The sequence below is a fragment of the Crinia signifera genome, chromosome 2 (genome assembly GCF_055691185.1).
Source record: "Crinia signifera chromosome 2, ASM5569118v1, whole genome shotgun sequence".
NCBI classification, from domain to species: domain Eukaryota; kingdom Metazoa; phylum Chordata; class Amphibia; order Anura; family Myobatrachidae; genus Crinia; species Crinia signifera.
Window position 1 is genome coordinate 67,146,207 of NC_139218.1, and position 27,387 is coordinate 67,173,593.

The 27,387-nt window shown below is 43.5% G+C and overlaps 1 protein-coding gene across 8 annotated transcripts in view; it reads right to left on the reverse strand.

Moving 5' to 3' along the window:
- The window catches only part of ABR (ABR activator of RhoGEF and GTPase), a 381,486-nt gene that overhangs the window by 17,710 nt on the left and 336,389 nt on the right, over positions 1-27,387 (reverse strand). Inside the window, exon 1 of one of the 8 annotated variants that reach the window (XM_083172289.1) lies at positions 15,869-16,348. The exons of the other annotated variants lie outside the window; for them this stretch is intronic. Coding sequence (XP_083028415.1) covers positions 15,869-16,030 — 162 coding nt within the window. The 5' untranslated portion in view covers positions 16,031-16,348. Of the gene's footprint in view, positions 1-15,868; positions 16,349-27,387 lie in introns of those variants that run through there. 8 annotated transcript variants of the gene reach the window in all.

Genomic DNA, 27,387 nt, shown 5'->3' on the forward strand with positions numbered 1-27,387 from the left:
CCACGGTAAGATATAGTGCACTATCTAGCATGCTATTCCAAACTAGCTAGTGTGCTAGATTTTGCACTATATCTTACCGTGGGTACGCACCTTACTTCTCTGGACATGTTAAATCTGCCCCACCGGGATAAGTTCACTAGGTCCACCCTATTTAGGTTGGCATGCGTTTGGTCGACACAAGCATTAGGTTGACAGTCAAAAGGTTGACATAAGTTTATCCTGTTTTTTGAGCAATGTGCTGACAGGCGGTATTTCATGCCCTACCATCCACTACGTTGTGGTGGTAGAATAAATTAGTGCCCAAGGCTTGGCAAGCCCAGCAAGCATTATGCACGGTGTCAACATTTGGGGGGAGGGGGGAGATGAAAAACTCAGACCTTTTGATGGTTGACCTTGCCATTGTTGACGGAATGCTTGTGCGGACCTTCCAACCTTCGTTGTACCACCCTCTTGCTTAAAATTAGTTACTTTATAGTTGGTTAAGTATTTTGCTTGGGCCATGGAATAACCTCTTCCCCTTCTGGATATTTAGTAGCGGCATAAAAAGTTACCCCAAAGGACCGGTGAGCTCAGACAACCTCTTGGTCTGCAAATATGACATTTAAAAAAATATTCTTGTTTTATAACTTTTTTTGTGGACATAATAAAAGGCTTCTGCGAACCTTTAAAAGGGAAAACAGTTTAATTGGAATCCAGCTGGACCATGGACATTCTAAATGAATTCACTGGACTTGAACACAAAGTCTTTTCGAAACCCATAGACATTTCACACATTAAGCCCAGCGCTGTGATACACCTCCAATATATGTTTTCAAAGTTTTCTCTAATAGTACATGGTTGAGCTATTTTTTTTGAAGGATAAGCAGCTGCAGGGAGCAATTAAACCTTGAGATTAAATTGTCCATGTGTTTGCCAAGAATCGGGAAATGGCATTCATTATTAAATCTGCTTGTCGTGTGTTCAGATAATGTGCAAATAAATAATAATGTACAAATAAATAATATCATCTAGATCAGGCATGTCCAATGTTGGCCCTCCAGATGTTTTGAAACTACACATACCAGCATGCTTTGCAATAGTTTAAGCCAGGCATGTCCAACGTTGGCCCTCCAGATGTTTTGAAACTACACATCCCAGCATGCTTTGCAATAGTTTTAGCATTCTCTAATAGCAAAACTGTGGCAAAGCATGCTGGGATGTGTAGTTTCACAACATCTGGAGGGCCAACGTTGGATATGCCTGATCTAGATGATCTAAAAAATACTTCCGTTATCTCACTTAGGGGCAGATTTATTAAGCTTGGAGAAGAGATAAACTGGAGATAAAGCGGAGAAAAGGTAAAAGGAGATAAAACACCAGTCAATCAGCTGCCAACTGTCTTTTTCAAACACAGCTGATTGGCTGGTGCATTATCTCTGTCATGTCCCACGAAGTATGTGTCTTTATATGCTGTTCAGTAACTGTCATGTTATTATTGCAAAGCTTTGCATTCTTGTGAAAATTGTCCTTCCTTGTTCCTGTAGGGCTCTGATGTCATTAGCCCTGCCTTCTTCCCATCTCTATCTCATTGTATGTCTGCCATCTTAACCTTCAGTTGATTCCTGTTGAGCTCTGGCAAATTATTATCTTTTCACCTACTGTTTTTGTGCATTATTACAAGAATATCAGCTTGAAATAAACCCTCATCTGGATTCTTCACACATGCCTCTTCAGTTGAGTTGACACTGTCTGACAAAGTCTCCTGATGTAAGTACTGGTTCACTATGGACATACACAGATGAACTGTCTTAAAGGCCTTACATTTACAGCCTGGTTATTGAGTCAGAATAGTGAAAAGATAGTTTATAAACTGCCAGATATACCAGCAAGCCAGCTGCAGCTTCTGCAGATACAAAGAAAGTAACTAGTTTGCCTGCAGTGTGAGGAGAAATCATCAGTGTTTTGCAGCCACACAGACAGCTACATCACACAGATTCTTCTAGCAAGCTACTGTACAAACTTACTCCAGTGTTATTTAGCTAAATTCTATCATGGCTGAAGGGAACACTGTGCAGCCTGTTCAAGATGAACACTATCTACAATCACAACAAGAAGAAGTTATGGATCTCAACTTACAGTCTAAACGCCCTGTTAAACCTACATTGAAGGTTAAAGAGAATCTTGAAGGTAGGAAACATGAACTTTCTGCCCATATCCTAAACTTATGGCAAAAACTACAAAGTCACATGTCCACCATCTCTCAGCATGATTGTGATGTCTCACCACTAGAGGGAGCCCTAGGTCAGCTTTGTTCAGTATATGAACTTTACACAGAGAAATGTCAAGAATATGTACATGTTTTGAAAACGCTTAATACTCACGACGCATTAAAGGAATTGCAAGGCTTCAAACATCTCAATTTGGATCGAGATAGTTTAGTATGTGAAATTAAGTGTAAGACAGCAGCCAGAATCGCACAATTATTGGAAACATCATCACGCATTTCTGTGTCCACCAGGCATTCAAAGCGATCATCTAAGTCACGAAGTTCAAAATATTCCATGCTTAGTGAACAACTTTTAAAGGCACGTACAGAAGTTGAAACTGCTAAAATACAAGCCGACTTTGCAAAAAAAAGGGCTGAAATGCAAGCTGAAATGGAAGCCAGAGCAGCGCGGGAAAAGGCGGAAATAGAAGCTCTGGAGAAACAATGTGAACATGCCACAGCAATGGCACGTTTAAAGATTTTAGAACAAGCTGCCAGTATAAGTGAAAGAGACAGCATCAATTTAAGTCAAGTGGATGCAGAGGATCCTGTTAAGCGCACTAGAGACTACGTCTTAAGCCAGAACAGTGAACCCCTGATTGCTGAAAACATTCCTAACAGGGCACAACAAAGGGACTCTGATCATTTTTCAACAAACCATGTCCAAGGTCAGTACAATACACACACCACAGTGCACCAAGGTCCAATGCCGCAAGAAGCTCCATATACAAATGTATGGTCGCAAACCAATATGCCAGTAAGTCACCAGATCCCTGGTAACCACACAGTTTCATATGCAGCAAGACCTATGGACTTTAAACCAGCTCCTAGGCTAAATGCCTTTGCACCCCCATATCTCCCTATGTCTCTTACCCAGAACACTATAAACAATACGAACAACCAAACTCAGCAGCCAGCATTTTCTTGCCCAAAGTCAGAGAAAACAGACATGTCAGACTTCGCAAGATACATGGTTCGCCGTGAACTTATTAAGACTGGCCTCACTAAGTTTGATGATCAGCCTGAGAACTACAGAGGTTGGAAATGTGCCTTCAGGACCGCAATTAGTGACCTTGGCATTACTGCTGCTGAAGAACTAGATCTACTGGTCACATGGCTTGGCCCACAGTCCACAGAGCGTGTCAAGCGACTCAGATCCGTCCACATCGCTAATCCTGCGGCAGGCCTCATTGCTGCCTGGGAAAGGCTAGAAAGGAGCTTTGGAAGTCCTGAAGCCATAGAGAATGCTTTGTTCAAACGGCTGCAGAATTTCCCAAAAATATCCGGCAAGGACAATGAGAAATTTCAAGAGCTCAGTGACCTACTCTTTGAACTCCTGCTGGCCAAGGCTGATACTCACTTACCTGGCCTCAGTTACTTGGACACAGCTCATGGGGTAAACCCAATAGTTTCCAAGCTGCCATACGGTATTCAAGAAAGGTGGACTACACTTGGGTCAAGATACAAAAGGGAAAATCAAGTCTCCTTTCCCCCATTTTCCTACTTCTGCGAGTTTGTCAAGAACATTGCAGAATCCAAGAATGACCCAAGCTTCTTCTATAGTGAGCCAAATCATCCTGGTTCACTTTCCCCCAAGTATGATAGCCCACGTTCTAGCTACAAGAACCATAGGGCGTCAGTGTCAGTGAATAAGACAGAAATCCTTTCCACACCAACATCAGCTCCTGACCAGAGCAACCAAGGTGACGTGATCGAAAACCCTAATCGTCTGTGTCCCATACATAAGAAGCCACACCCCCTCAAGAAATGCATTGGCTTCAGAAAGAAACCACTCCAGGAACGCCTGGAACTTCTAAAGAAGTTTGGGGTATGTTACAGATGTTGTGCTTCCACTGAACATTTTGCTAAGGACTGTAAAACTGCTATTAAATGCACAGAATGTGACTGTGACGACCACGTGCAGGCACTTCACCCATCTCAACTTAATCCTACACCACCCGCACATCTCCCTCCTATGCCAAGGCATGGCGGGGAGATTACAGATCAAACGGCAGGTCCCGCTACTATATCTTCTTCATGCACTAAAGTTTGTGGGGAAGGTCTTTGTGACAAATCTTGTGCAAAGATATGTCTAGTCAATGTATACCCCAAGGGACAGCCAGAGAAGACTCTAAAGGTTTACACCATCTTGGATGACCAGAGCAATCAGTCACTCGCAAGTCCAGAACTCTTTGATCTGTTAAAATTAGAAGGAGATATTTATCCTTACACTTTGGGTACCTGTAGTGGAATTACGGAGGAATCTGGAAGAAGAGCCAGTGGACTGGTTGTAGCATCTCTCAAAGACAATCTTGAGATACCCTTACCCACACTTGTCGAGTGTAACCAGATACCATCCAACAGAGAAGAGATTCCCACACCAGAGGTCGCTCTTCATCACATTCACCTAAGGCCTATATCCAATGAAATACCAAACCTCGACGAGAATGCAAAGATCTTACTTCTACTCGGTAGAGACATTCTCCAAGTACATAAGGTGCGTCAACATATAAATGGACCAAATAATGCTCCGTTTGCCCAACGCCTTGATCTAGGTTGGGTTATCATAGGCAATGTCTGTATGGACAAAATGAAGCCGCCTACCAAGATTTCCTCATTTAAGACAAACCTCTTGCCAAATGGTCGCAGCACTTACTTTCAGCCATGCCCACATCATTACTGGGCGAAAGAGAAGCTGGGTAGCAGTAAATTACAGCATGACCATCACAATAATACGAACATAGTCCTGTCTCGGGGTGACAGTCTTGGACTTACAGTTTTCAATTCAACAAGTGAGGATAACAAGTTAGCATATGCAAGAGAAGACAAAGAATTTCTCAAGATAATGGACAAAGATTTCACTCAAGATGATTCCAACAGCTGGGTAACACCTTTACCCTTCCGCCTGCCAAGAGTGAAACTACCAAACAATCTACAACAAACAGTTGCAGACCTTGAACATGCAGAGGAGTTTCTCATTCAGTGTGTACAACAAGAAGTATACTGCCAAGAAATTGATAAGATAACAAAGGGAGCCACCCTATCCGAGAACAGTGCACTCTTTGAACTGAACCCAGGAATGGATTGTCACAAATTGCTAAGAGTGGACGGTCGTATAGCAAAATCCAATAAGACTGGAGCTGCTTTAATTCCTTCTGAAATCTTAGACCACAATGACATCTACAGGCGCCAGTGGAAACAGGTTCAACACTTGTCCAATGTGTTTTGGTATCCCTGGAAGACAGAGTATCTACACATGCTTCAAAGTCGTCATAAATGGCAGATGTCAAAACCCAACCTCCAGATCGGTGACCTCGTTCTCTTAAAGGACAAAGAGGCCCATCGCAATGACTGGCCAATGGGACTTATCACCAAGGTTATCCCAAGCGACGATGGAAAGACTCGTAAAGTGGAAGTCAAAGTGACCAAAGGAGGTTCTGTCCGAGTTTTCTTCCGTCCAATTAGGGAATTAGTGCTTCTTCTCCCAAAGGAAGATGTCACATAAAGACGAACTTGGCTACTAGATTCAGCTAATCATAGGGAGAAATTTACTACAAACTTCCAGCTATCATACCATCGACACCTAATTATTTGGATTACAGTGTGGGTTGGTGGAAGTGTTTGCAAGTTGCGACTTCCCCAATCCGAAGATGGGTTTGACACTTGGGACTTCAGTCACAAGATTTAGACTAAATGTTTTCTTATAATTATCTGTTATTGTTGCAGGTTCTCTTTGTTTACAGGTCTCAAGATCAATTCTGCACTTCACCAAATGACTTTATTATGTTTGAATTATCGTGAAATCTAAAGATTTCAGACGGGGAGTGTCATGTCCCACGAAGTATGTGTCTTTATATGCTGTTCAGTAACTGTCATGTTATTATTGCAAAGCTTTGCATTCTTGTGAAAATTGTCCTTCCTTGTTCCTGTAGGGCTCTGATGTCATTAGCCCTGCCTTCTTCCCATCTCTATCTCATTGTATGTCTGCCATCTTAACCTTCAGTTGATTCCTGTTGAGCTCTGGCAAATTATTATCTTTTCACCTACTGTTTTTGTGCATTATTACAAGAATATCAGCTTGAAATAAACCCTCATCTGGATTCTTCACACATGCCTCTTCAGTTGAGTTGACACTGTCTGACAAAGTCTCCTGATGTAAGTACTGGTTCACTATGGACATACACAGATGAACTGTCTTAAAGGCCTTACATTTACAGCCTGGTTATTGAGTCAGAACAATCTCCTTTTACCTTTTCTCCGCTTTATCTCCAGTTTATCTCTTCTCCATGCTTAATAAATCTGCCCCTTATTCCTTTGATATTTTTACTGAACTGACTTGTGTGACATTAGTGTATTGTGGTACACCCACTATCTCCCTGTCACCCCTGCCACCCACTATCTCCCTGTCATCCCTGCCTCCCCAGTCACCCACTATATCCCTGTCACCCCTGCCTCCCTTTTAACCCACTATATCCCTGTCACCCCTGCCTCCCCAGTCACCCACTATCGCCCTGTCACCCCTGCCTCCCCCTTCCTTGTGAGACCATGCCCTTTTATTTCCCAGTAAGCCAATTGCACGCCTTGTCCCTTTTAATACATTTAGCCTCTGAGTGGGTTCTGAAATTTATATTTGCTATATAAAAAAATGGTAATATAACAACGTAATAATATATTCACATTTTCTTAGCCTCAAATTGACAATACTCATAAGAAAGCAAAGGTGTCACTTTCTCAGTGGTTCTTACAAAATTTGGGATTTCAAATTTTTAGCTGAGAGACTCAATCTGTATGGTACAATTGCTTTTAGATCTTTTAGTCATTAACCAAATCTATTTTATTTAGACTAAAATAACTCTCCATACCAGCATATTAGTCTGCTGCTACTACTACTACTAAAGAGGATACTTCCACTCAGTGTCATAATTATCAATTTAAAAATGGGGGTTTGCTTCAATAAATAAAGAAACGTAAATCCAAATCCAAACGTAAATACAAAAATGTTCGGAGTAAAATAAAGGTTTTTACTCCAGTACAACAGGGAAAAATCCAAATATCACAGCCACAAGATACAGACTCATGGCGATACCTAACACACAAAACTCCAGTCACAGCTTGGCCCTTTAGGGACCAAGTAATTGGTTATACGGTGCGGAGTTTGTATATTCTTTCCTTGCTTGCGTGGGTATTCCGGATCCTCCCACATTCTAAAAATATACTGGTAGGTTAATTGGCTCCCAACAAAATTAACCCTAGAACGAAAATGTTTGGGTGTACATGTGGTAGGGAATATAGATTGTAAGCTCCACTGGGGCAGGGACTGATGTGAATGTTCAAATATTCTCTGTAAAGCGCTGCGGAATATGTGTGTGCGCTATATAAAAAAACGGTTAAATAAATAAATACATAAATAAATAATAACCAAAGTGCTGGTTAATAATCGCCGGGAGATAGCGACACGCGGGGCCACACATCGATATGGCCCCTACACACACATAGCGGTGTAGGGGCATTTTCTGAGCGATGTACGTAAATTAAGTAAGGAAATGCCTGTATATCGCTACATGTGTAGGGCCAATGGGTCCAGAACTAAACAGGAATAGAAACAGGGATGAATGCTAGAACCTTGGTCCTGTACACTGAATTACTACTAATCCTGACCTGATTTTTCAAAGCTGGATGTTCTAATAGACTTAAAAGTTCCATCTAGCAGAAGATTCACTCCATGGACACCCCGTATGAAGAGCAAACCTGAACAGGAAACTCATACCCTCTGCATGTTTCTAATTAACCCAACAATTACAAGCATAATGAAGGAAACACTGCTTAATGAGCTGAGATAGGATGTCCAAATGCAATTGTGAAGGCACACACACACAGTAAGTATTACAATTAGCAAATTAACCAAACAACGGAAATACACATTTGCAGAGTTGAAACAGGATGCCTGTACCCACAACAGTGACAGTGCATTTACAACAAATTGACCATCTACTGTAGTGGTACAAATCTGTTATCTGTACAAATCGGTTATCGGTGAATGTATGCCTGAATCTGTGATACAAAAGCCGGCCACTGTATTCTTGGATATAAGAGTGAATATTCACCTATACACAAAGTGAGAGATTTGGTAAGAAATCTCCAGTTTTTTTAAAGCGGCAGACATTCAAAATCAAACTGGCTTTGCAGTGTAAATGATTGCCGCTTTAAAAAAACGGGAGGTTTCTTACCATTCTCTTATCCTATTAAATTTCACCCACAGTGTCCAACGCATCTATGTAAACATTTCCAGACAAACTAATTATAGGATGGAAAGGTAAAATAATGTATATCATTTGCATACAGAATAAAGATACATGACGAAGCTACTGGCAAAATATAATACCTTGTGCACAAGACAAAAATACTAGAAATACACGATGGCCATTCAGTTTAACCGAGTTAAAATTAAAGAAGGAATAGATTAGCAAAAATGTATGTGTCACTTCAGGTACACAACCATACCTTCATGAACAAATGATATATCGCAATAATATCCATATAGATGAATATAGAATTATAATGTATCCAAATACCAAGAAATTCCCAAAGGAAACCTACCTAAAGAAAAAAAAACCTCTCTGTATAACCTAACCCCAACCTAGGCATACTTAGATCCCTAACCACCCCCCTCCAAATTAAAAATGCCCAACACCCCTCACTCTGTAAAACCTATACCCAACTCTTGCCTTAGCAAAACCGCCTATATTTGCGCCCCTCCCCACCAACCAAATATGGATCATAACCGTGTGGACTTACGGGGGCAGTAAACTAACAACCTCAGCTGGTACAAATGTAAATCAAACAGATTGGACTGATTTGTCTGAATGCCCATTTATGTCTAGATCCACTTTAAACCAATTAATTTCTTTGAATATATTTCATACATTCTTAACAACTTTAATCTAATGCAAGCTACAAATGTGGTCGGTCTGTTTGAGGTCAGTTCCAGTGTATTGAACACACCAACGATCCTAAACGGCGCAGCTGCATTACTCTATTAAGGTGGGTACAGGGGCATAACTAGATATTCATAGGCCCCATAGCAAAAGTTTGTAAGGGCCCCCTATTTAGCAACTGATGGTGAAATATGTATGTAAAACATATTACTTAGGCAGTAAAAATGGGCCACCTTCAGCTCTGGGCCCCATAGCAGCTGCACCCCTTGCACCTATGGTAGTTACGCCCTTAGGTGGTTTCCTCTGTGAATTACCAATGCAATGTCCAACAAAGGGTCCGATTAATTTGCAACCAATGCACTATCTAAACAGAATTATAATATTATTTATAATGATATCATTCAGAAACACAACATATATTTCTGCATGTGTTATAGGTCTGGGTAATTGCAAGTAAGCATTTGTTTCATTATCCAACGGCCACGACGTTGTGTTAGCAATTTATGCTATGATTGTCTGTAAGCAATTTCTTCATTTCAGCAAGCCAGCTGATCAACATGGTAACTATTATCGAGGAAATATGTATGAAAAGGTGATATGAGATGGCCAAACATTTAACACACCACTGCGTTAAACAATAAGCTACAGCCGGTTTTAGATGTCAAATGTGAATGCTATGTAAATTACACCAATTAAAGCCAGACGAATACCCTAGGCAATTCTGACATGTCACCTGACATCTCTGCCCCGCCCCCCACAGGGTCAACAGACTTCTCAAATAACCAGCAGATGGTTAAGGAAAAACTAAGCCATGGTCATACAGACACGAACGCAGTGAGTGTGCACCTTTTCTGATTCGTGACTCACTGTAGACAGTCACTAAGAGTGCACAATGATTCACTACTCATGCCTGACTCTGATGTCATTAATAGAGTCTCTCTTCTTGTGTACATACTGTACAAGGGTCGCCTGTCACAAAGTATAGACACAACAAGAGATACCTGAACTCATCATGTATCAGTCGTTTTTAGCAAAAGGCTGTGTGTCATAAGTCTGCAGAGAAGTTTCCCACACAAGACAGTCTGCCTTAGTAAGGACATGTCTCTGTATGTTTGCCGTTTGTAAGCTGGACCAAGATTTTTTCATGTGGTTTCTAAAAGGACATAGATTGCGTCAGGAACTTGGGCTGAATTCATTTTAATGAATAAGTATCCTCAACATTAAGGAGGGACCCGACATGTTCTGTCCATTTCTGACTGCTAAGCAGCCCACATCCAGTAGGTCTCTATGGGGCCTGCTTAGTGGTCAGATTTACCATGCTCTGGAATCCATATATCCACTGATGCCTTCTGAAGATGGTGAGAGCCCAGAATAGTTCACGGGCTATTTATTTTTCCCACAGTAAAGGATTTGGAAAATCCCTCACAATTAGCCCCCATTGAAATATTTGCAGGCCGTAGTTGCTGAACCTGGAAGTAGAGATTAAGCTATCACTCTGCTTCCAGTCTTCACTGGGACTGGCTGTCATCGGAGCTTGTGTTCCGGAAGATGTATTTTTGCAAAAATTACCACAAAAATGTGTATGCTGTGTATTTAGGCAAAAAAAAAAAAATCTTATCACATCTGCATTACAATTGTGTATTATGATAAATAGGGCATGAAATGTGTCTATAATTGAAAGTAGATGTTAAGACCCATTCACACTAGAATATTATCTTTCCAATCTGGCTGGGTGGAATGAAAATCTGGAAATTTCTGGGAACAAATTACAATCAACCGTTTGCCCCCAAACGCTGGAAAATGGACAACAGCAGTCATCTGGATAAATTGATTTAACCAATTTGTCTGTAGGACCAATTCTTTTTCTGTTTTCCATGTTTACGAGAAAATGGTTAATTGTCATTTGTTCCCAAAAATTTTCAGATTTTCATTCCAACCAGCCAGATTGTTAATCTTCTAGTGTGTATGGTCCTTAACTCATTTACTTTATGGTCAGGAAACACTTTACAGCAGGGGTGTCAAACTCAAATTCATCAGGGGCCGCATCAGCAGTTTGGTCACCCTCAAAGGGCCGGTTGTATCTGTAGGACTATGTGTCCACTCTTTATTATCATAAATTATTGTCACTGCATTCAATTATTGTATACTCAGCAGTAGCATTTCCCTCCTGCTATTGCTGTGAACTGCAGTGCATTAGGGCACACGCTGCCTGCACAGGGGGGCAGCACTCAGTCTAAGGGCATATGTCCTGCTTATTATCATGGGACACAGTAATTAATGATGGGCTGCAATGTGCCAGTGCACACACACACACACATAGGCAGAGAGTTTGACACTTACCCGCTCTGATGCATCCACTCCAGTCTGAGCTGCTCCACCACCAAGGACACAGCTGCGCTCTCACACAGGCGCATTTCCCCCTCCCTCCTGTGAGTAGCGCTCCTCGCACTATCTATAAAGGAGTGGGGGCAGCGTGCTCCCGGTCACTGTGCAGTACACACTCAGCAGTAAGTGACCTGGAGCAAGTGACCCGGATTTGGCCCGCGGGCCTTGTGTTTGACACCCCTGCTTTACAGTATATGAGTAATTAGTCTAGTGTGCATGCTTTCCCCTGAACATTTTGCTGGCAGATCTTTCGGGCTTGCTTCTGTGCTTTTAAGTCATGTCCTCCCATCATCAGGAAGATTTGATCCAGAGAGATTTTTAGTTGTTTTGCCTAATGAGATGGTTTAAAATGGCAAAAAGTAGATATAAATAAAATAAACAAAAGGAGTTAACGATATTTAGCGTATACACTTAGCGATATTATAATTAAGAGCGCTCGGAAGAGCAAAAATGCTCAACATTGTTTATAATATTGCTTAGTGTGTATAGGTATTGGGCTATAACGTATTCATGTACATGTGTTCAGGGCAGACTAGATGGGCCAAGTGGTTCTGACCTGCTACCAAATTCTGGGACAAAAGTACTAGAGCTGTGTACACACGGTGCAATTTTAGCACATATCGCTGGCAATTTAGTCAGTGATTTGAATGTGTTGTGGGCAATAAATCGCGGGGTGCGTGCTCCCGTGTTCAGTCACAGGTCTCAGTCCGACCAGCTATTTCCTCCTGCGGCTCCCCCGGCAGAGGCTCCTTTTCATCAGCGACCATCTCTGGTCGCTGATGAAAACAGGACACTGAGCAATATATTGCATTGTGTGTACACAGCTTAAGCCTTAAAAAGGAAAAGGTTGAGGGTGGTAGAGTGATAAAAGTCCAGCCAATCAGTTGTAATTTTTCAAACACAGCCTATAACATGACAACAAGGAGCTGATTGATTGGATGTTTATCACTATCACCCTTGCGTTTCTCTCTTTTTAAAGCTTAATACATGTGCTCCTTTGTGTTTCTATGAGTATCACCAGAGGTAATGGGAAAATAAATCTGTAATGATGGGTCAGAGCATACTTGCCAACTCTCCTGGAATGGCTGGGAGGCTCCCAGTCCCTTGAAAGAGTGGGCAAGTCTCCCGTCCAGCTGCCACTGTGGGGAATTCACCACTCTTCCTGCCATTGCCAGTTCAGAGCACATGCAGTCAAGATCTAGACAGATCACCTGCATGTGCTAAAGAAAGCGCTGGTTAGCACAGATCGATCAGCAAACATTGCTGTGTGTGTATGGGTGGTCTAGCCAGTGATGCATGCTGAGCAATCTGTGCTAATTAGATCACTCAGCAGCACAAGTCACCCCCCAGTGGCAAACTCAGGATTTGAGGGGGGTTTCCAAATGTAATCCAAAATCTCCCACTCTGCAGCACATTGGAGTAAGTACGGGAGTCTGGTGGAGCGTTGACCGCCCCGAAAATTGTCTTTTTATACACTGGATACTGTATGGAATACAGTATTAATATTTAACAGTACAGATGGTCTAGAGTATAGCCTCTTTCAAACATTTCAATAAGTGGTCAGGTAAAGGTTAAACATATCATAAATAAATACACAAACATAACAGAAACAGTACTGAATTTTCTAAGATAACAATCTCCCACTTCATGGTAAGGCTCCTGTCTCTTCCTCCTGACAGCTGCTCCCTGGTCCCTTGTGAGGTTTGAGGGCTCAGATCCACACATACAGTAAATGTGGTAGAAGAAGCTGGTACACTGGGGATGTGCAGCAGCTCTGCTCTGTCCCTTACACTGCATGATGTGGTGGCAGCTCTATTGATCCTATTATATACCAGTGCTATTGTTGTCATAATATAAGGCACTTTCCAAGAGGAGGGGGGTTTCCGGTCACTCAGAAACCCCCGCTACATTTGCCTATGACCCCGTGTCTATGGGGCTTAAGATCAAAATTTTATATAAAAATCTTACTTATAGCACATTTGTTTATGTTACGTTGCGCCACAATCTAAACATTTCATCTAAAAGCATTTGTATTCATTAAAGATGTTTGGCTTTGCAAATGTTAGGGTACAAACAACAGAAATGGGATGTCAGGTTAGGTACCCATGTGAATAAGGATGGAGAATCACTAGATTAGATTAAGACTGATATAAATTTATACCTACTGCTACTGCTGCCAGCAGTGCACTCATAAAACCATCCTGGGCCATGTAGTATCTATTACTGCCAGGTTTTCCAATCAATGACCAAGCACCATTACACAGCATTCAACCTGAATAAACCATAATTGCCGACTTTTAAAATTGCCTCTCCGGGAGAAGCCCAGAGAGGACAGCCAGATCTTCAGGTCAGGGGTTGATGACTCAAAGCCTCGCCCCCAATCCATACAAATGCCGCAATTAGGGTAGGGGGCGGGGCTAAAATGACGCGAAATGGCGAGATTTGCCTCATTTTAGTCCCACCCCTTGCCGCGGACCCATGAAAACCGGTAATTAGTGCGGCATGTCAGGGGGTGCGGGGCTGCCTGACAAAAGCGGGAGGATTGCCAACCTTTCCGGGGGGTCGGGAGGGGGACCCTATTTTCGGGAGCCTCCCGGGGATTCTGGGAGGGTAGGCAAGCCTGGAATAAACCCATGAACCTCACAGATGGCTCTTAGTGGACATTTGTATAATCAGCATATTCAAACAATCAGTTAACTATAAAACGGTTTACAAAAGTACATTTATGGAATATAATAACTGCAAGACAAAACTCACAAAGGGAATACACAATGAACCCTAAGTCTATGGTAAATAGATATTTTTATATATTTTTCAGCTGCTACTCAAATAAATAAAAAAACTAGAATGTGTGAAAGGAACCCATCTAAGTATCACGTGCCTGGCATCTGTGGCACTGGTCCAGCCTGCTGAGGATTTCAGGGAATGGGGTGGCACACATCTTAGGTCATAACAACGATTTTATTAGCAGCTGCCTGTTACGCCAGCTGGTATCTGCCTTCCTCAGCACTGAACTATGCTATATTCTAACAATGGCCATTTCTCCAACTGCACTTATTCAGCAATTAATGATCACCACAGGGCAGTTCATCAATAGAGAAACACTGTCTTGTCACATCTGGCTGGTGGCTGAATGTAATATAATACTGTACATAATAGGAATCCTGCGCAGCTGATACCACAAAGATGCCCTACATTCTAGTCTCTACAGATAGATTCTGATTATGCCAAATGCCACAGCCCAGATTAACCCTTTGAGTGCCAACATCTGTGAGATGCCAGCGCCGCTCACCTTTGTTGTATAAATTTGAATAAACAATTTTGTGTTAAAAAATATATATATATATTTCCTATGTAAGGTAAACATTAAGGTCATTATGATGAATAAAAATGTTTGCTTGGCGATTTCCACATCTATTTTGACAAAGTCACATGGCACTCAGGGTTAAGAATGCCTTTAATGTTCAATACTAGAGCACGTAAAAAGCATTGCAGCAGTTCCTAAAGATGATCAGCAGGAAAGAGCACATTTTCCTGTACATACACACAAATATTATATTACACACACACACACACACACACACATACATACATAATTAAACACACACACGTATCTAACACCTAAAAGACAAACAAAGGATATTGAGAGACAGATTGTCAAGTTTTCCTAGTAATAGAAAATTCCCCCTTAATGTGTATTTCAGACAGAAGTAACATTTTCATCACTGATATCTACGGTTACTGACGGAGTTCTCAATTAAAACACGCAAGAATTACATATATTAAAATTCCACTGAGGAAGGACGCATCCACATCCTAAAAAGGAATACAGTTTTGGCTCTGTAAAAGCACTTAAGCTCCCAGTCTGCTGATGGTACAATGAATAAATTGATAGGGGTAGTAGTATGGAGTGTGCCAACTGAACCATATGTCTGCAGTTCTCTGTGTCACGCACAGGATTACAGTATAAGGTTTACCCTCCCAGCATGAACATCTGTATTTAAAAGCAGGACTAATGTTTTGCTCTGCATTTCCTGAGAGAGGGAGATTCCAAACCACAAGTGTAGAAGCCAGGTAATTTCCTTAGACTAGAATGGTCAAAGTATTGGTCACGGCAATTTATACAGAGAAACAGAGACACGGCTCAGGTTACCACCAACCATAATATACATTTCAGGACCCGGACCAGTACTGATGGAAACTACTAGAAGACTTTCCCATATAACCCTTTGCAACGCCATGCCAGAATAAACCCAGAGAAAGCAAGATCAATGCAACCAAGATGGTATTATTAGTCAGTTACCTTTTGTCTCAGGAGCTTATTCCGAACTCGACCCCAAAGTCGGGCCCCTGTATTAGAGGAACGTTTAGGGCCAGCATCCTGAAGCCTTTCCAGGCAGCAGTGATCAAGGTGTTCACAGACAGAGTTTAAGTTGCAGTCCGTGGGCACGATAACCTCCGTCATGGCTCTCTGCAGGTACTGAGCACTCCTGATTCCTTGCTGCTGATCTGCTCTGTGTCACCTGTCCTCAGGCACAGAGACTCTAGTATCTCTCTAGACACCTGCACCAGGAACAGTTTCCTGCCTCCCACCTGGTTACTGCTCACTCTGTATAGGTCTCATTCCTTCCATACAGACCTACTATAATCCACTCTTGCACAAGAACAAATCAATGATGAGATATCCTGGTCAGCAGGTACTGAAATCACAGCTCAGCGTCCTACACTACAAACATAAGCAGAGCAGAGACATGCAGACAATACCATCCAGGCTGGCTCCTCCATATGACTGAACACAGGGACTTTCAGCCTCACATAAGACAGCCTTACTCTCTCCCCATTCTCCTCCTCCCCACCTCTGCCCAGGCTCTCCCCCCTGCCTGGCTTCTTAACTATTTAACTGCTGTAAGGACAGAAAACCAAGACCCAGTGAGGTCATTTGTCAATTAGAATGTCAAACCTTCTCCAACATATCACATAGCCACAAAGTTGATACCTACATTACAGTGCCAATTCCTGCTCTCAGACCCACTACACGGCATACTCTTATATTTTGCTATTCCCCCCCGCCGCTAAATTAAACACAGGTCTGTATATACAGGACAAGGCTAGCATAGCACAGCTTGCCAAAGTGATTATTTCCGCTCCCTAAGCCCAACTTTAATGTTGTAAAGAAAGTCACGCTCTCAGCGCGCTGTATATAACTGGAAAACTCGTTTCCACATTCCACATCTGATCAACCCAACGCTCTCAATACATTTTACGGTCCAAAAATAACCAAATTATGTATAGCTGTGAAATAGGCATTTGTAAATATATCTTTAATTGTGTAGGCAAACTAACCTCCCTGGAAATAAATATACAAAAAGCAATAAAGTATTCTCTACACCAGGCATGTCCAACCTGCTGCCCTCCAGCTGTTGTAAAAATACACATCCCAGCCATGCCACAGTTTTGCTATTAGGGAATGCTAAAACTATGGCAAGGCATGCTGGGATATGTAGTTTCACAACAGCTGGATGGCCTTAGGTGTGACATGCCTGCTCTACTTACTGTAGAAACTCATTGTTCAAAAACTCAAAAAATAAAATAATAAGAGAGCAACAAGTAAATGATGTACAGTATACACAGACACAACCAGAACATGTTGTAGTTTGTAGCATACCACATTTGCTTTAAGTTTTGGGTCTTATTTGCACTAGACGCAAGAAAAACACAGTGTGCTATAGACAGGGCCGGCTCTACCATTAGGCAGCTACCTAGGGGGCGCGGATCATTTGGTCGACCACTATTGGCAAACCACTATTGGCAAAAGGTTGACACATGAAAATTGTCAACATGCATTAGTGCAACATGATCAAAAGGTCAACATGGGAGAAGGTTGACATGAGTTTTTCATGTGTTTTGTGTCGACCGTCTTAGTGTACCACGTCCACTCGCCATGCTTTGGGCACACTATTATATTCTCCCTCTATGCCACCGGGATGGCGAAGGAAGAACAAATCGGTTTAAGAAAAAAAATCATGTCAACCTTTTGCTTGTGTCAAACTTATGACTGCATACTCTACCTAGGTGCTCCAGAAGCTGGGGTGCCCCTGAGTCTATTACAAAATAAAGGATGACTCAGAGAGGCATCCTTGTTTTACTCAATGCAAATGGCAGGCAATATGAACTTCTACGATGCCATGGCCACACTGGAAAGTTGGTATTGGTGTGTGGGTGGTGGTGCCTAAGGTGGCGAAAAACCATTCAGCAGCTGGGCTGCAACGCTGACCACACAATAAACAAGGTGCTGGGCGATATATTGAATGATTTATATCGCCCAGTCCTATTGTCTGTGCATGCAACTCAATCTGACATTATTGTCAGGGGACCTGGTGACATCACTGAATGATATTGTTAAACAATATTGTCCAATGTGTATGTGCTACATCGTTAAGCTTCCGGCACCACAGGCATAGTTATCGACATTGCCGATGGTCGGAATTGCCCGGTGTTTACAGGGCGTTAGAAGTGTCCAAAATCACAGATAAAGCTCAATAGAACTTGGTGTGAAATAATGGCTACTTGTGTAGTTTCACAGCGGCAGCCTACGCTTTGTTTGAAGCAACGTTATCAGCGTAGCCCAACGCTGCCTTACTTGTGTAGTTTTATGGCGGCAGCCTAAGCTACGTTGTCAGCGTAGCCCAACGGCTGCCTAGCGTAGTGTCCCCGGGAGCTGCAGCTCTGTCCCCGGCAAGCCTAGTGAGAACCTCTCACACAGCGCCAGCATGATCCCCTCTCCGCTGGTGGAGAGGGGATCATGCGGGCGCCGGCAGAGAGGCGCTCCGTCTGTCTGAGACACGTCTCAGTAAGTATTGCGGCAGGGTATGGCAACCGTGCCGACAGGGTTAGGGATTCGGTAGCACATGCGTCTCTTGCACAGGTAAAGGAGGCATTTGCCAGTGCTCCATGTTACATACTGGCAAATGCCTCCATTTGAAACCCCCACAATCCACGCCAGCATGAAGCGTGGCGAGCGCTGATTACTTTACATGTAGTCCACGTACGCTCGCCACGCTTTGGGCTCGCCACACTTTATAACATCTACTCCACGCTGACGTGGATAGTGGGGGTATGAACAAGTTGGGAGGACGCGTAACACGGGGCACGCTGCGCTCACCACGCTTCGGGCTGGCGTGGATTCACACCTGCCATATCATACATCTGACACAGTAATGACGACATGTGTTTTAGTTAATAATAAAGAAGAAAAAAACTACTTAACCCCTTCATGACAGAGCCAGTTTGTGCCTTCATGACAGAGCCCTTTTTTTCAAATCTGACATGTCTCACTTAAGTGGGGATAACTTTTTTTTGCTTTTACTTATCCCAGTGATTTTGAGATTGTTTTCTCGTGACACATTGTACTTCAAGTTAGTGGTAAATTTTGGTCGATACAGTCTGTGTTTTTTTGTGAAAAATACCAAAATATCGTGAAAAAATGGAAAATTTAGCAATATGCAAAATGTCACATTTTCTGCTTGTGAGACAAATAATCATACCACTCAAAATAATTAATAACTAACAAAGACCATATGTCTACTTTATGTTGCAATCATTATTTCAACCTCCTTTTCATTTTTTTGGACACTAGGAGGCTTCAAATATGACTAGCAAATTCTCAAATTTTCAAGAAAATTTCAAACACTGATTTTTTTAGGGACCAGTTCAGTTCTGATGTGACTTTGAGGGACTTGTATGTGAGACACCCCCATAAATGATGCCATTTCAAAAACTGCACCCCTCACAGTATTCAAAACAGCATTTTGGAAGTTTAACCCTTTAGGTGTTTCACAGGAATTAAAACAAAGTGTAGGTGAAATTTCAAAATTTCTTTTTTTTTGCAGAGTTTCAATTTTAATACATTTTTCTAACGAATACAGTAGATTTTACTAGAGAAATGTGACTAAAAATTGATTCCCCCAATTCTTTTGTTTTCAAAAATATCCTATATGTGGCCCTAGTGTGCACGTTGACCAAACCACAGGCTTCATAATAGAAGGAGCACCTACTTGATTTTGGAGCCTCCTTTTTATGAGATTTTTTTTTAGGCACCATGTAGGTTTCTAGGCACCATAAGTGCTAAAAGTTAGGAACCTCCCCCACAAGTCACCCCATTTTGCAATCTACACCCCTCAGGGAATTCATCTAGGGGTATAGTGTACATTTCAAACCCCCAGGGGTTTCACCAATTTTGGTACAACTGGGATGTGAAAATGGAAAATTACATTTTTTTACACAAACATGCAGTTCTGGCTCAAAATTTTTCATTTTCACAAGGAATGAAGGAGACAAAGCACCCCAAAGTCTGTGCCCCAATTTCTCCCGAGTACGGCAATGCCTCACATGTGACCAAAAAATACCAGTTGGGCGCATGGCAGGACTCAGAAGGGAAGGAGTGATTTTTGGATTTGGCAGCACAGATTTTGGTGGAATGAATAGTGGGTGCCATGTTGCATTAGCAAGACTCCCAAAGCACCAATACAGTGGAACCCCCCCACAAGTCACCCCATTTTGCAAAGTACACCCCTCAGGGAATTTATCTAGGGGTATAGTGTACATTTCAAACCCCCAGGGGTTTCACCAATTTTGGTACAACTGGGCTGTGAAAATGAAAAATTACATTTTTTTACACAAAAATGTACTTCTGGCTCAAAAATTTTCATTTTCACAAGGAATGAAGGAGACAAAGCACCCCAAAATCTGTGCCCTCATTTCTCCAGAGTACGGCAATGCCTCACATGTGACCAAAAAATACCAGTTGGGTGCATGGCAGGACTCAGAAGGGAAGGAGTGATTTTTGGATTTTGCAGCACAGATTTTGGTGGAATGAATGGTGGGTGCTATGTTGCACCAATACAGTGGAACCCCCCCACAAGTCACCCCATTTTGCAAAGTACACCCCTCAGGGAATTCATCTAGGGGTATAGTGTACATTTCAAACCCCCAGGGGTTTCACCAATTTTGATACAACTGGGCAGTGAAAATGAAAAATTACATTTTTTTACACAAAAATGCAGTTCTGGCTCAAAATGTGTCATTTTAACAAGGAATGAAGGAGAAAAAGCACCCCAAAATCTGTGGCCCAATTTCTCCCGAGTACGGCAATGCCTCACATGTGACCAAAAAATACCAGTTGGGTGCATGGCAGGACTCAGAAGGAAAGGAGTGATTTTTGGATTTTGCAGCTCAGATTCTGGTGGAATGTTGGTGGGTGCTATGTCGCATTAGCAAGACCCCCGAAGCACCAATACAGTGGAACCCCCCCACAAGTGACCCCATTTTGCAAACTACACCCCTCAGGGAATTCATCTATGGGTATAGTGAGTACTTTGACCCCACTGGTGTTTTGTCAAATTGTTAGGCATCGATACGTGAAAATGAAAAATGTCATTTTTTCCATTAATTTGTAGATTCACCCCATAATTTTATACTTCCACAAAGGGCAATAGTAGAAAAAGCACCCCAAAATTTGTTACACAATTTCTCCTGAGTATGGCAATACCCCATATATGGTTGTAAAACGCTATTTGGGCAGACAGCAGGCTTCAGAAGGGAAGGTGCACCATTTGGCGTTTTCGGCGCAGATTTTGCTGGAATGGTTTTCATGCGCCATGTTGCATTTGCAGAACCCCTGTTGTATCAGAGCAGTCAAAAACCCCAACAAGTGATACCATTTTGTAAACTACACCCCTCAAGGAACTCATCTATGGGTATAGTGAGTACTTTGACCCCACTGGTGTTTTGTCAAATTGTTAGGCATCGATACGTGAAAATGAAAAATGTAATTTTTTCCATTAATTTGTAGATTCACCCCATAATTTTATACTTCCACAAAGGGCAATAGTAGAAAAAGCACCCCAAAATTTGTTACACAATTTCTCCTGAGTATGGCAATACCCCATATATGGTTGTAAAACGCTATTTGGGCAGACAGCAGGCTTCAGAAGGGAAGGAGTGCCATTTTATCACAGAGTTTGCTGGAATGGTTTTCGGGCGCCATCTTGCATTTGCAGAGCCCATATTGTACCTGTGCAGTGGAAATCCCAAGCAAGTGATACCTTTTTGTTACTAGCCCCCCTCATGGAACTCACTTACGGCCGTAGTGAGCATTTTGACCCCACTGGTGTTTTGTCAAATTGTTATGGGCTGTGAAAATAAAAAAAAAAAACTAATTTTTTACATTAATATGTAACTTTAGATCAAAATGTGCCATTTTCACAAGGGTTAATAGGAGAAATTGTGTAACATATTATGGGGTGCTTTTTCTCCTGAGTATGGCAATAGCATATATGTGTTTGTAAATTTCTGTTTGGACACATGGCAAGACTCAGAAGGGAAGGTAATGGCATGCGGCTCTTTGTACAAGCTGTGTGGAGTACATTAAAATTCAAGGGAAGTGTGATATATCTTAAAACAATCTTTGATACACAAGCCTGGTTGTGTGGGGCAGGTTTCACAATGGTAAGTTGTGTCCTTTCTTATCCCCTTTTTGTAGCATACTCTACATCGTTTCTGGGACCTTCCTTTCTTTCCAGTGTGGGGGACTTCACTCGGAAAATGTTGCCCTGGTACAATTCGCGAGGCCTCGCTTCCAGAAGTACTAGGGCCCCCCTGTTCCTGGTTGCCAAAAATAAGGGCCTTTATTACTGCCTCTTGGTACTCCAGGAATGTCCCCCTTTGGCCTGCACATCGATGTAGTACAAATGCGTTGTACAGTGCCATTTGTACTATGTGTACAGCTAATTTTTTATACCAGAACCTTGTTTTTCTCATAGCACTGTAAGGCTTCAGCACTTGATCTGACAGGTCGACCCCCCCCATGTACCTATTATAATCCAAAATGCAGTTGGGTTTTGTAGTTTCGGTACTTGTGCCCCGCACTGGGACAGGGGTGCTGCTATGGCCATGCACTGTTGTCAAGATAAGGACATCTCTCTTGTCCCTATACTTGACACACAGTACATTGTCGCTGCATAATGCCCTGCTCTCGCCCCTTCTAAGTGTTTGCCCAAGCAGCGACCTAGGGAGGCTTCTATTATTTTTCCGTGCAGTGCCGCATGCCACAGTACTTCTGGAAGCGAGGCTTTTGAATAGTGGGACGCTGGTATAGAAATTATCCAGGTACAGGTGGTATCCCTGGTCCAGCAGTGGGTGCACCAAATCCCACACTATCTTCCCACTAATTCCGAGTAAGGGGGGGGCATTGTGGGGGGTCTATTTTTGTGTCTCTACCTTCATATATCCTAAATTTGTGTGTGTACCCTGATGTACTCTCACACAGCTTGTACATCTTCACGCCATACCTTGCCCTCTTACTTGGCAGGTACTGGCGGAATTGGAGCCTCCCTTTGAAATGTACCAGGGACTCATCTATTGAAATGTGCTTCTCGGGGATGTATGCCTGGGCAAACTTGGTACTAAAATGGTCTATTAGGGGTCTAAGTTTATATAACCGGTCATAATTGGGGTCATCCCGGGGTGGGCACTGTGCATTATCCCTATAATGGAGAAACCTAAGGATCGCTTTGAAGCGGGTCCTTGACATAGCCACACGGAACATTGGTGTATTGTATAAGAGGTCTGTGCTCCAGTAGGACCTAATCGTGGGCTTCTTCACTAGCCCCATGCACAGTACAAGGCCCCAAAATATAACCATTTCATTTTTATGTACAGGGGTCCACTTGCGGGGCTGGGCATAATTAGAGGTGGGGTTTTGCTCAATAAATTGTTGGGCATAAACATTAGTCTGGGTGACCATTAGATCAACTAAATCATCACTAAAAAAAAATTTAAAAAAGTCCAGCTCTCTGAACCCTGCTGAATTAAATTGTATTCCTGGATTCCCTGTGAACTCAGGGACCTGGGGTACGTAGTTTTCAGGGGTTGTCCATGTGGGGTCAGAGGACTAGACTACTGCAGTGGGAGTCCTGCGTTGCCTCCTCGGGGGTTCATCAGAGTCACTAGATGATGAAGAGGATGACAAACGGAAATTTGTCTCATCCTCGCTAGCAGACTCAGTTTCAGAGGCCAGAAACGCGTATGCCTCCTCGGCAGTATATGTTCGTTGGGCCATAGTTTTATTGGTGTATGTATTTATGAGGTGCTTCAACACGTGTGGGGTTTTGTAGCACTGACAATGTGCAAATGCACTGCAAAAATTATGGTGTGCGAATGCACTGAAAAATTATGGGGTACAAATGCACTGAAAAATTATGGTGTACAAGTAACGCACAGAAAAAATTATGGGGTACAAATGCACCGAAAAATTATGGGGTACGAATAACGCACAGAAAAAATTATGGGGTACAAATGCACCGAAAAATTATGGGGTACGAGTAACACACAGAAAAAATTATGGGGTACAAATGCACCGAAAAATTATGGGGTACGAATAACGCACAGAAAAAATTATGGGGTACAAATGCACAGAAAAATTATGGGGTACGAGTAACGCACATAAAAAATTATGGGGTACAAATGCACCGAAAAATTATGGGGTACGAATAACGCACAGAAAAATTATGGTGTACGGATAAGGTACAGAAAAATTATACGGATCACAACACACAAAATTAGGTGGTGACTACAGGGAGGGTGATCACAGCACAGATGACCACAGGGAGGGTGATCCCAGCACAGATGACCACAGGGAGGGTGATCACAGCACAGATGACCACAGGCAGGGGCGGATTGGCCTGCCGGGAAACCGGGCTATTTCCCGGTGGGCCGGCCCATAATAGACCTAAAACGGCCGCTCACCCCCCTGGCTGGGCCGCGGACCGCACGGCCGCGGCCGCAGCAGTTTTCCCTAAACAAATATGGCTGCCGTAAGTAAAAGTAAATGTAAGCAGCCAGCAGTAAAAATGGCCGCGGGAGAGCTGGTGCGCATGTGTGGCCACACGCAGCTGCTCCCGCGGTTCTGTCACTGTTACCTGCTGGCTGCTTTAGACCCCCGCTGCTGTCAGGCTCTGTGGCTGCCCGGCAGACAGTAAACTGTCACACTGACTGCATTGAGGCAGCAGCGCCGGCAGCACACAGAACTGAGCTCTCTCCTGGCTCCCAACCCCCTTGATGTCATCAATAATGACAACGGATCCTGGAAAGGGGGCGGAGCTTCACGAGTGGAAGGGGGCGGAGCTACACGGGCACTCAGTTAATGAAAGAATTTGAAAGAAGCCAGCTTTTAAGGTAAATACAGTTGTGGTGCTGATGTTACACAGCACTACTACTGGTGCGTGCATTATGCAGCACTACTACTGGTGCTGGCATTATGCAGCACTACTACTGGTGGCAACTGATGAGGGCATTATGCAGTCACTGCATAATGCCCTCACCAGTTGCCGACAGTAGTGACACTGCATAATGCCCACACTGCATTGCAGTGTCACTACTGTCGGCAACTGATGTGGGCATTATGCAGTGTCACTACTGTCGGCAACTGGTGTGGGCATTATGCAGTGTCACTACTGTCGGCAACTAGTGTGGGCATTATGCAGTGTCACTACTGTCGGCAAATGGTGTGGGCATTATGCAGTGTCACCAGGGCCATTTCTAGAGGCGGACAAGCCGTGCAGCAGCCCGGGGCACCGCACGGCTTGTCCGCCTCTGATAAATAGCTGGGGCGCCCAGCAGCTTCTCTAGCGTCGCCGCCGCCTCCCCCCTTCCTATCCCTTGCCGCCCGACGAGATCATCACGATCACGGCGGCCGCGGCGGGACATTGCGACTGCGCACTTGCGTCCTGGCTCCAGCAACAAGCTGGCCGCCGGGACTCTGCAGTCTGCACAGGAATCCCCCATGTGTGCGGCGTGACATAATGACGTCACGCCGCGCTCGATAAACGAGGAGCAGCGCAGCAAGATTTGCTGCATGCCATGCTGCTTATCTGGAGAGAGGAGCTGCCTGACAGCCACCCTGACCCCGGGCTTAAGGTAATTAATTAAAAGTGCCCGGAGAGGGGACGAAATTGAGGGGGGGAGGGGGAGGGAATTGAGGGAGGGAGGGAGGGGGGGGGGGTGCGAAGTGTGCCCACTACCCACCAATGTGTATACATTTATACATCCACTGCCCACCAATGTATACATTTATACATCCACTGCCCACCAATGTATGTATTTTAATATGCCCTCTGCCCACCAATGTATATATTTTAATATGCCCACTGCCCACCAATGTATATATTTTTATATGCCCACTATTGTGTATATTTTTATATATCCACTGCCCACCAATGTGTATATTTTTATATGCCCACTGATGTATATATTTTTATATGCCCACTGCTACCAATGTATATTTAAACACCACTGCCCACCAATGTTTATTAACAATAGGTGGTAACGTATAAATTAATGGCGCAGGCCAGCAATATATATGTTACTGCCTATTATTAATAAACATTGGTGGGCAGTGGTGTTTAAATAAATATACATTGGTGACAGTGGGCATATAAATATTGGTGGGCAGTGGGCATAAAAATATATACATCAGTGGGCATATAAAAATATACATTGCTGGGCAGTGGGCATATACAAATATATACATTGCTGGGCAGTGGGCATATACAAATATATACATTGGTGGGCATCGAACATTGGTGGGCTCATTACATTGTGCAGCGTAATGTGTAATTGGCATCACAGTGTGCGGCGTAATGTGTAATTGTCATCACAGTGTGCGGCGTAATGTGTAATTGTCATCACGGTGTGTGACATAATGTGTAATTGTCATCACGGTGTGCGACAATGTATAATTGTCATCACGGTGTGCGACAATGTATAATTGTCATCACGGTGTGCGACAATGTGTAATTGGCATCACGGATAAATAGTGTATAATGATTCAAGTAGCCTGTCATTGTTTGGCCTTGATCTGTGAGGCGTACTAGCAGAGGCGGATTGGCCCACCGGGAAACCGGGCCATTTCCCGGTGGGCCGGACCAGATTTCACTCTGGCTGGGCCGCTTACCTTTGTTAGAAGCGGCCGCAGCCCAGCCTGGTCACGAACGGCAGCATTGCCCACAACAAACATGGCCGTCGCATATATGCATATATTAAATGCACCTATGCGGCGGCCATATTGGTTTTGGGCAATGCTGCACTGTCTGAGGAGTGGACGCAGGATGCCGACGGAAGCGCGGCTGTGAGTGCTGTGAGTGATGTCCGCACACCCGCCACCCCCCCTGGCCGTGGCGACAGCAACCCCCGCCACCCCCCACCCCCCCCCCCCCCCCCCGCAGTGAGGAGCATCGGGCAGACAGGGGAATCAGCGGCCGTTGATTGGCTGAGAGAGCCCTCTGTCACGGCTCTCAGCCAATCAGCGGTTCCCCTTTACCTTTACTTTTCAAAATGGCAAGCCCGCTGTCGTCGCTCCACAGCCCCCCTTCACTAATGTGCACTAAGTTTTGGGGCCATCCTGCTCACTAAAAGCTGCAAGACATGCACAGGCAGCACACTGCACACCACAAAGGTATTCATCCTGGGGGAGGAGGGATGCGAGGGATTGCATACATCTGTATGCTGTACTGTATGTGTGTCAGTGTGCCCCATGCCATTATACAATGTGTGTGTCAGCGTGCCCTATGCCATTATACAATGTGTGTGTCCGTGTACCCCATGCCATTATACAATGTGTGTGTCAGCGTGCCCCATGCCATTATACAATGTGTGTGTCAGCGTGCCCCATGCCATTATACAATGTGTGTGTCAGTGTACCCCATGCCATTATACAATGTGTGTGTCAGCGTGCCCCATGCCATTATACAATGTGTGTGTCAGCGT